The 11,008-nt window shown below is 41.1% G+C and overlaps 1 protein-coding gene across 3 annotated transcripts; it reads left to right on the top strand.

Moving 5' to 3' along the window:
- Window positions 1-1,729: 1,729 nt before the first annotated feature.
- Window positions 1,730-10,777, top strand: LOC110497266 (CD209 antigen-like protein A). Of its 3 annotated transcripts, XM_090187907.1 has the most exons (8): window positions 1,730-2,064; window positions 6,131-6,363; window positions 6,825-8,293; window positions 9,455-9,556; window positions 9,667-9,828; window positions 9,946-10,088; window positions 10,209-10,309; window positions 10,616-10,777. In XM_090187907.1, exons 3-8 carry the CDS (start codon window positions 8,152-8,154, stop codon window positions 10,755-10,757), a joined length of 792 nt encoding a protein of 263 aa, XP_090044033.1. In that variant the 5' UTR covers window positions 1,730-2,064; window positions 6,131-6,363; window positions 6,825-8,151; the 3' UTR covers window positions 10,758-10,777. The 3 variants fall into 3 exon arrangements, with proteins under 3 accessions (XP_090044033.1, XP_036789843.1, XP_090044032.1); XM_036933948.2 differs by having other exon boundaries at window positions 6,131-8,293; XM_090187906.1 differs by lacking the exons at window positions 1,730-2,064; window positions 6,131-6,363; window positions 6,825-8,293 and having other exon boundaries at window positions 9,206-9,556.
- The last annotated feature ends 231 nt before the right edge of the window (window positions 10,778-11,008 follow it).

Genomic DNA, 11,008 nt, shown 5'->3' with positions numbered 1-11,008 from the left:
CAGTGCTCTTGCACAACCTTGGCTAGTTGGATATTGAAATGCCTCTAATTAATCATATAGGGTCAAAATAAACCCTTTAAAGCCCGTGGGAATATACAACGCCGTATGTGATATAGGCTACAAAGGCACAACCAAAAGAACCTTAGAATGATAATAATCCAGACTGTAATACAGGTGCTAGTGTCAGAGATTGAGGTCAACCAACATGTTTTAATTGTCTCACTCAGTTGTGGTTTGAACAGTAAAAATTAAAACATAGCTACAAAGAGAGGACCATTAGGACAATTTAAGTTGCTTTATCAACGGCACATTTACTACAAATGAGTGGTCAACACTAACCAATAAACCATCCATCCTCAACAGCTCCCTACTGTAGGTGTGTAGGCCAACATGAACAGAATGAAAGAGTGAGCGTTCCAACTGGCCACCTGCCAGCACATTCAGCAGCGTTGTTTTGTTGTCATGTAACCTATCACCTGCACATAAAGAGTGGAAGCCTTTTCTGTTGACATAGTTGAACTGGTTTTGGGATGGTGATGTGGGTGCTGTCTATTGATCCATTTGTAATTGGAAATCCATTGATGGCAAAAAAAACAATTGATTTCAACCTGTTGCACGATGACTTATGGAAATTGTATGTTACAGTTTATTTTGCTGATGACTAAATCCAAAACATTGGCTCATAAAGGGATGTCAGATGCCAAATCGGCTCCCGCTGAAAAGTGCTGGTTGGATGGCACTTGATGTGCGCTGGACTGACATTTTTTGCCTTTCTTAGGTAGGTCTTAAATCCTCGAAAAGATCCAATACGATTGGTTTTGGGAAATGATATCTGATGAGCCAATCTGTACTTTCTGTAAAAAAAAATTAAAAAACACGCTCTGCTAAATGCAGTGTGTGACAAACCTTCTAACAGAGCAACATCAGGCATCTCTAATTCCATTTCCATTATCTCAGTCTTCTGGTATTTCTACAATGGTTTCACTTTAACACATGTCTCTAATTGAACATATTACCCTACTTTATATTGATTATTATCGTAACAAATGCACTGAAGTGGTGAAATTATAATTAGTCTGTCAAGATCTGTTGCATTAATTCACAATGGAAATAGAACTACATTATTACTCACACAATTTCAACACATATATTTTCCCCATTCTTGACAAGCAGTTCCCTTATTCCACCACTTGGCACTCATTGTTCCTAGCGGATGGTAATGTCTGTGTGTAAAATCAAGCAAACATTCATATAAATCTCAGACCTTGAGTGGAAATTACGCTACACATGGTTTACTAACAGATTTGTGTCTGTCTGCGGGTGATGAGGCCTCTGGTGATCATTAAAACCGGTTAGATATAGGGGGCAGTATTTCCACTTTGGATGAATTGCGTGCCCATAGTGAACTGCATCAAAATCTGTCCTAAATTGCTAATATATGCATATTATTATTAATATTGGATAGAAAACACTGAAGTTTCTAAAACCATTTGAATTATGTCCGTGAGTATAACAGAACTCACAGGGCAGGCAATCTTCCGAACAAGTTTTGAAATCCTGACAGTTGGGGCAACTTTGACGTCATCGCCCCCTCCCTTCCCAACAAGTTATGGATCTGGAAACACTTCCTACGTCTTCCACTAGATGTCCCCATTCAGTAGAAAGTGTAATGGAGCATTTGCTGTGAACTTTGACCTAATGGGTTGGAAAGTAGTCGGTGTCGCAAGAGAATGCCATTTTGTTGTGGTGCATTTGTCTTTGAGTGCTACGGCTGTTCCAATCAGCCCCAGATGAAAACGAATGATCCGGTTGGAATGTTATTGGATATATATGATTATAACATCCTGAAGATTGATTCTGCACTTAGTTTGACCAGTTTCTTCGACCTGTAATATGTCTTTTGGAAGTTTTCATGCAAAGTTATCCTGGACCAGAAGTCATTTTTTTGGGCATGTGAGCTGAAAGTGATAGCAAATGCTGCTACTTGGACACTAGAATTGAACATTATGGAACAAAACGATTTATCGTTGAACTAGGACTCCTTGCACTACATTCTGATGAAAGGTAAGGGAATATTTATTTATGTTGTTTATGTTTATTTATATATTTATTTATGTTGTAATTTTGCATTTCTGTTGACTCCAACATGGCGGAGAAATATTGTTACGTCTGAGCGCCGTCTCAGATTATTGCAATGTTAGGCTTTTTCTGTAACGTAAAAAAAAATGTGACACAGCGGTTGCACTAAGAACCAGTGTATCTTTAATTATATGTAGAACATGTATCTTTAGTCAAAGTTTATGATGAGTATTTCTGTTATCTGGCGTAACTTTCTATAATTCCTCCAGATATTTTGAAGGATTTTCTGAACATGGCGTCAATGTAAACCAAGATTTATGGATATAAAATGCATATTATCGAACAAAATATAAATGTACTGTGTAGCATGTCATATGACTGTCATCTGATGAAAATTTTCAAGAGGTTAGTGATTGATTTTTTTTTTATCCTGCTTTTGTGATTCTATCTTTTGCTGGAAAAAATGGCTACGTTCTTTCTTTGGTTTGGTGGTGGTCTAACATAAATATATGTTGTGTTTTCGCTGTAAAACATTTTAAAAATCTGACACGCTGGGTAGATGAACAAGGTGTTTATCTTTCATTTGAGGTATTGGACTTGTTAATGTGTCGAGGTTAAATATTTCTAAAGAATATTTTTGCATTCCCTCCGCCACCTTTTCAGCTGAACGGGGGGGTGGAGTTCCCTGGGGGGAACCCCTCGCCTTAACAAGATTTAACCTCTTAAAGCTAGGGGACAGAATTTTCACTTTTGGATAAATAGCGTGCCCAATTTCAACTTCCTGCTACTCATGCCAAGAATATAAGATATGCATATTATTCATAGATTTGGATAGAAAACACTCTGAAGTTTCTAAAAACTGTTTGAATCATGTCTGTGAGTATAACAGAACTTATGTAGCAGGCAAAACACCGAGGACTAACTGTTCAGAATTATTTTATTTTTTTCCCATCTCTCTTCCCTATAATTGTCTTTGCCATTGGAAATGTAATAGGAACATATTTTCAGTTCCTACATCTGCCACACGATGTCGCCAGTGTTTGGAATATGGCTGAGGTTATTTGTTTGTCTTAGCAGGAAGTAGGCCAACTCGGAACGGGGAACACTTTTGTGAGTTGCACAAGACGTGATGAGCAGAGTTTTTTTTATTTTCGTTCATGTATTGAATACAGATTGCCCGTCTACAATTTGACCGATTATTAACGTTTAAAAATACCTAACATTATATTACAAAAGTAGTTTGAAATATTTTGGCAAAGTTTATAGGCAACTTTTGAAATATTTTGTAGTGACGTTGAGTTTTTCTAAGCTGTTTTTTTATGGATCAAACGGGCTTTATAAATGGACATTTTCGATATGCATGGACAGATTTAATCGTACAAAAGGACCAATTGTGATGTTTATGGGACATATTGGAGTGCCAACAAAAGAATCTCGTCAAAGGTAATGCATATTTTATATTTTATTTCAGTGCTTTGTGTAGCGCCTGCTACGCTAGCTCCATTGTTTACTGCTCGTGAGGGTGGCTGCAGGCTATCAGATAATAGCTTCATATGCTTTCGCCGAAAAGCATTTAAAAAATCTGACATGTTGGCTGGATTCACAACGAGTGTAGCTTTAATTGAGTATCTTACATGTGTGATTTAATGAAAGTTTGAATTTTATAGCATTTTATTTGAATCTGGCGCTCTGCATTTCCCCTGGAAATTGGCCACTTGAGACGCTAGCGTCTCTCCTATCCTCAAGAGGTTTTAACCAACAGAAAAACATCCTATGGCGTTCTGCATTAGCATCAAACAGCCCCCGTGATATGCAACTTTTCAGGGAAGCTAGAAACCAATATACACAGGCAGTTAGAAAAGCCAAGGCTAGCTTTTTCAAGCAAAAATTTGCTTCCTGCAACACAAACTCAAAAAAGTTCTGGGACACTGTAAAGTCCATGGAGAATAAGAACACCTCCTCCCAGCTGCCCACTGCACTGAAGATAGGAAACACTGTCACCACCGATAAATCCACTATAATTGAGAATTTCAGTAAGTATTTTTCTACGGCTGGCCATGCTTGCCATCTAGCTACCCCTACCCCGGTCAACAGCACTGCACCTCCCACAACAACTCGCCCAAGCCATCCCCATTTCTCCTTCTCCCAAATCCAGTCAGCTGATGTTTTGAAAGAGCTGCAAAATCTGGACCCCTACAAATCAGCTGGGATAGACAATCTGGACCCTCGCTTTCTAAAACTATCCGCCGCCATTGTTGCAACCCCTATTACCAGCCTGTTCAACCTCTCTTTCGTATCGTCCGAGATCCCTAAAGATTGGAAAGCTGCCGTGGTCATCACCCTCTTCAAAGGGGGTGACACCATAGACCCAAACTGTTACAGACCTATATCAATCCTGCCCTGCCTATCTAAAGACTTCGAAAGCCAAGTTAATAAACAGATGACTGACCATTTCGAATCCCACCGTACCTTCTCCGCTGTGCAATCCTGTTTCCGAGCCGGTCACGGGTGCACCTCAGCTACGCTCAATGGAGCAGCCTAGTGGTTAGAGCGTTGAGCTAATAACCGAAAGGTTGCAAGTTCAAATCCCTGAGCTGACAAGATAAAGATCTGTCGTTCTGCCCCTGAACAAGGCAATTAACCCACTGTTCCTAGGCCGTCATTGAAAATAAGAATTTGTTCTTAACTGAGCAGAGTATTGGAAGCTATTTTGTAGTTAAATAAAGGTAAAAATAAAAAATGTAATAAACGATATCAGCAGACTCAATAGCCTTGGTTTTTCTAATGACTGCCTCGCCTGGTTCACCAACTACTTTGCAGAAAGAGTTCAGTGTGTCAAATCGGAGGGCATGTTTTCCGGACCTCTGGCCAGTCTCTATGGGGGTACCACAGGGTTCAATTCTGGGGCCGACTCTTTTCTCTGTATATATCAATGATGTCGCTCTTGCTGTGGGTGATTCCCTGATCCACCTCTACGCAGACAACACCATTCTGTATACTTCTGGCCCTTGCTTGGACACTGTGCTAACTAACCTCCAAACAAGCTTCAATGCCATACAACACTCCTTCCGTGGCCTCCAACTTCTCTTAAACACTAGTAAAACCAAATGCATGCTTTTCAACCGTTCGCTGCCCGCACCCGCCCGCTCGAATAGCATCACCACCCTGGATGGTTCCGACCTGGAATATGTGGAAAACTATAAATACCTAGGTGCATGGTTAGACTGTAAACTCTCCTTCCAGACTCATATTAAACATCTCCAATCCAAAATCAAATCTAGAATCGGCTTTCTATTTCGCAACAAAGCCTTCTTCACTCACGCCGCCAAACTTACCCTAGTAAAACTAACTATCCTACCGACCCTCGACTTTGGCGATGTCATCTACAAAATAGCTTCCAATACTCTGCTCAGCAAACTGGATGCAGTCTATCACTGTGCCATCCATTTTTTTACCAAATCACTTTATACCACCCACCACTGCGACCTGTATGCTCTAGTCGTCTCGCCCTCGCTACATATTCATCGCCAGACCCACTGGCTCCAGGTCATCTATAAGTCTATGCTACGTAAAGCTCCACCTTATCTCAGTTCACTGGTCATGATAACAGCACACGTTCCAGCAGGTATATCTCACTGATCATCCCCAAAGCCAACACCTCTTTTGGCCGCCTTTCCTTCCAGTTCTCTGCTGCCAGTGACTGACGAATTATAGGTTGTAGGACGTCCTCCGGACGTTGTCATCATTTATGTGTAAGTTTATGGAAGAGGGTGAGAACCACGAGACTCCAAAAGAGGTCAGCTGCCCTCCGGCTACACCATGGTACTACCCTACATAGTGTTGCTGATGCTACTGTTGACCTTCTTTGCAAAACAATCGGTTTTAATCAATTATTTTGTGACGTGAACACATTTAGTTGAGTTTGGTCTAAAAATAATAATAATAATTAAATCATGAAATTCATGAGGAGGATGGTCCTCCCCCTCCTTCTCTGAGGAGCCTCCACTGATGCGCAAACATTTTCCATTTAAAACTTCTGATTAATACGCAGACATAGATTTCCACCATTTCCGTCCCCTTTACTGTGGAAATGGCCAACGGAACCAGAGGAACCTTTACCATCCGAGCCACATCGCTTCCTTATTCCCTGTAAGCATCTCCATGAGCTTCATGGCACCCACTAGCACCCTGTCAGGAACGGACATCACCTTGACCATCGGGGCCGAGGCCACTGGAGCCGCAGACTTGAACAACACATTCCTGCATCTCTTCCTTGTCAGCAAGGTAAGGGTCTTCTTTCAAAACTCTAGAATTGCCTCCTTTTCACATGTTCTCTCTCCCTCACAGCCACTGATTTGAAAGGATATGGTTGCTCGAAGCTACCAGTTGTTATCAGCTAAATCAGTTGTCTGACTAAGCGCTCTCTCTCTCTCTATCTATCCCCTCTTCCTTCCTTCCTTCCTTCCTTGCTTCCTTCCTTCCTTCCTTCCTTCCTTCCTTCCTCGAGGTGACATTTTACTGCTCCCCAGTGCGGGCTACCAGGGTTCTTGTCTAGAAGCACGGTTTCGATTGCGCCTACAGTTTTTTTTCAGTACTGCTGTTTAACGGACGCTCAACACAATTTCCATACAAGGACACAGAGTCAAATTTGTCACATTTGAACATTCTTAGTAAGACACTTCTGTCATCACCTTTGTGCAAAAAATATCCATTAAATTATTTAAATTTAAATAATTGTCTTTAAGGACTTCTACGGCGGTGGGCCCCAGAGCCGGGAATGTGACCCGGGTTGCCTGCAGCACAACCTGCTGTTCATAGAAGGTAGAACTGGTGGTGGCGGACAGGGCAGGCAAAGTAGGTGTAAGTCTGGTCTCATTGAAAGACTCCTTGGAGGTGGTTGTGAGCTCTACAGCCCAAAGCTGTACCTGTGGTTAGTACTAAATCCACCCAGGTCTCTGTAATCAACTCTACAGCTGTACCTGTAGTTAGTACTACATCCACCCAGGTCTCTGTCACCAACACTACAGCTGTACCTGTAGTTAGTACTACATCCACCCAGGTCTCTGTCACCAACACTACAGCTGTACCTGTAGTTAGTACTACGTCCACCAATGTCTCTGTCACCAACACTACAGCTGTACCTGTAGTTAGTACTACGTCCACCAGAGGGACACCTTTGACTCTGTCCCTGTATCTAAGGATCTGTGTGATGCTTTCTCTCCTCCAGTGGAATAGAATAGAGCTATAGAGTTGTATAGTAGTTCATGTAGGTAGAAGTCATGTGGAACAGTGGAATCAGTGCAGAGAGAGTTGAGTCATTAGATGTAACCAGTATATATGTTATGTTGTACTGAAAGACAGGGTGGAAATATGAACGTTTTATCATAATACAAGTGAAGGGTTTTTATTCTTCTTCCTCTTAAATCTGTCAAAGTGAAACTATGGAGATATTGTCAGATCTTCTGCTTTTTCATTCTGAGTAACTCTTCACAGACAGCATAGATAGAGCATAGACCCCTACATGGCCATTGGTGGCCGGTCACAACACAGGGGGAAGTTTCCCCTAAGTACAGATCTAGGATCAGGTTACTTTCCCCCAATCCCAACCTTAACCATTTGTGGAAGAAATATAAAACTGAACAAGATCAGCATCTAAGGGCAACTCCCCCCTACACCTCCAGTCACAGAGTGAGAGCCATAATGTGTTCTCCATTTGAAGGCTAGGGATGCTGTAAACTCAGTCATGATATATGTAGTGTATATGTCAATTAACAGGATCCCAATTTATTTTAGCAGATACAAAATTGTGACCCTGTGAATTCACACATACATCATATATCATGATATAGAGTCACATAATGTATATTATCAAACTAAGGCTGGTGGAAGTCACATGGTGGCCAGTGTTGTGTTGATTTCACAATTTTTCATCCACTGTGGTTGACTGATAAGGAGTTTCACTACCTAAAGTCACACAGACGCAGAACAGCACAGGGAGACAACACATCTAGATGCACATTAGAGTTGAGGTAAGAAGTAGAAGTTACTGTATTTGACCACCAGTGTGTTAAGATGTCAGAGGGAGTCTATGAAAACCCAGAACCATTTAAAGACGATGAGCCTGATGCTATGAAGAACACAGACATTGATGGCCAAATATATTCCAATGTAAGAGCCTTCAAGCCCAGTCCAAGAGATGGAATTGTTGCTTCAGGTAAGATTGCACGAACACACACACACACACACACACACACACACACACACACACACACACACACACACACACACACACACACACACACACACACACACACACACACACACACACCACACACAATATATTAAACAGGTGAGATTACCCAGTATTTCTATACCTTTATTTGTCCCAATCCTAGATGATACAGTAATACACATCACTAAAGATCTTACTTTAATAATGTGTTATTCAGTACATGTTCAGTGGTGGAAGAGACCCTCTGGAGTTGCTGCAGTGGGTCTGGGGCTGCTGTGTGTTCTAATCATCTTTGACAGTCAGTCTTTGTTGTCAAGTTACATATAAGCACAACATCAAATGCTCATGTTTGACTGTTACATATGATATTTAATATATGTTAATAGCTAGCCTTTGTTCTCCACTTCCCCTGTATGATCTATATCTTCCTGGTATGTTAGTGTTCTGTCCAACATCACAAATAGCAAGTCCCATTCCCTGGACACGAGGACTGTGTTGAGATACACTCTGGACAAGATGATCATGTAAAGACATGGAATGATTTATATTATGCAGCAGAAAATGGTTTAACAATAACCACTGGTAACAATCTCTCGCATAACTACACACACAAGTTTTCAAACTTGTAAACATTTTTGTATTATCATAGCCACAACTTCCCATGTCATTTTTTTGTTACTTCCATAGAGTTAACAGCTACAGCAGTCACACAGACACAGAAACACAGATGACTCAGAGACAGAGACGTCACTAGAAGCAGAGACTGAACGTATAGAGGGCTTGCAGTTGACATATGACGCCTCCTGGTGGCCATGTTGGAAGACCATCACATTAATTCTAGATGCAGAGACTTAATGTATAGTAAGTAGCCCTACATAGAAAGAAAGACCCAGGCATTGTTAAAGATGTCAAAGGTCATCTATACTGAACCAGATATGAACAAGAAGGTCAAGTTTGACAGAGGTGAGATGGAGGAGAGGATTGTGGATATCTACGTCAGTGCAGACACCCTCAGAGACGGTGAGACCAGCACCAAGAGAGAAGAGACAGCAGACACTGCTCCTAATGATGGACCAGGAGACCAGCACTCAGGTAAAACACACACACACACAAAACATAACAGTATATTATGTGTGTCCACAGAACCTGATAGCTCAGGGAAGAGACCCTTCCTAGTTGCCGCAGTGTGTCTGGGGCTGCTGTGTGTTCTCCTACTGGCTGGGATCATAGGCCTGTCTGTCTACTGTGAGTTTGTGTCCAAGTTCATTGATTATCACCCAGTTATATAGAGGTGTAGGTTACTAAGCCTATTTACCTGGTGTTTTACCTAGTAACTATGTGTTTATACCTTGTAGATAACAGAGTCATCAAAGATTCTGAGGATAAAAGGAACAACTTGTCACAGAGTTGTTCCCTTTATGAGAATAATGCAACTGCAGAGAGAGACCAGCTACAGACCAGATACAACAACCTGACTAAAGAGAAAGGTCATATTCAGGCAAAGCTTTTTGTGATGGGTGAGATATAACTGTGATAAATTCGAAGTAAAATCAACAGTAATTATATATCATGGCTTTATGAGTATAAAGATACTGGCTAAGTTTCTCAATGTGTTCACCTTTGCTCTTCAACAGAGCAGCATTGTCAGGAGGGATGGAGATACTTTGACTCCAGTTTGTACTTCCTCTCTACTGAGAAGAAAACCTGGGAGGAGAGCAGACAGGATTGCAAGAGGAGAGGAGCAGACCTCGTGATCATAAACAGCAGAGAGGAACAGGTGAGAGAGAGAGAGAGAGAGATAGAGAGAGAGAGAGAGAGAGAGAGAGAGAGAGATTTCCATTTCCAGCAGTACACTAATATGTGCAGTATAATACGTTTTTATCTTTCTCAACAACAGACATTTGTCTTTAACCTCCACATGAGAGCCTGGATTGGTCTGACTGACTCTGTCACTGAGGGGACCTGGAAGTGGGTGGACGGCACATCACTGACCACAGGGTGAGAGATTTGTCCATTTTACCAGTTGATATGGTGATAAAAAAACAACAAAGACATATTGCTTACCATTCATGTTCATAAAAAGGTATGTTTCCACTCATGAATGTCATTCAATGAGAACTATAGATGTATTATAGAAACCAGGCAATATTTACATATGAATGTAGTGAAATGTGTTGATGGCCCATTCTTGATAACGGTATTATCATCTTACAGAGAGTGTCTTCAAAACGTAGGACTATGTGTATAAATGAGGAGGATGTTTGTACCACAGTGTCTGACTGTCTGGTTCTCTGTGTTGTTTAGGTACTGGAGCGCAGGACAGCCTGATAATTATGGGCAGGAGGACTGTGCTGAGATATACTTTAGACAAGATGACCCTGTAAAGACATGGAATGATGACAAATGTGGCACAAATCATAACTGGATCTGTGAGAATGTGGTGTAACAATAACACAGTAACAAACATTCTGTCTCCTCTCTGTGTGTCTCTCTGTGTCTCTCATTGCATTTAAATTAAAGGGGCTTTATTGTCATGGGAAACATATGTTAACATTGCCAAAGCAAGAGAAGTAGATAATATACAAAAGTGAAATTAACAATAAAAAATAACAGTAAACATTACACTCACAGGAGTTCCAAAAGAATGAAGACATTTCAAATTCCATATTATATATATACAGTGCCTTGTGAAAGTAT

Source organism: Oncorhynchus mykiss, chromosome 10 (assembly GCF_057628025.1).
Source record: "Oncorhynchus mykiss isolate SJ-2025 chromosome 10, ASM5762802v1, whole genome shotgun sequence".
Lineage (NCBI taxonomy): Eukaryota > Metazoa > Chordata > Actinopteri > Salmoniformes > Salmonidae > Oncorhynchus > Oncorhynchus mykiss.
The sequence above is the reverse complement of the archived record's forward strand: the minus strand, read 5'-3'. Positions and strand labels throughout refer to the sequence as shown.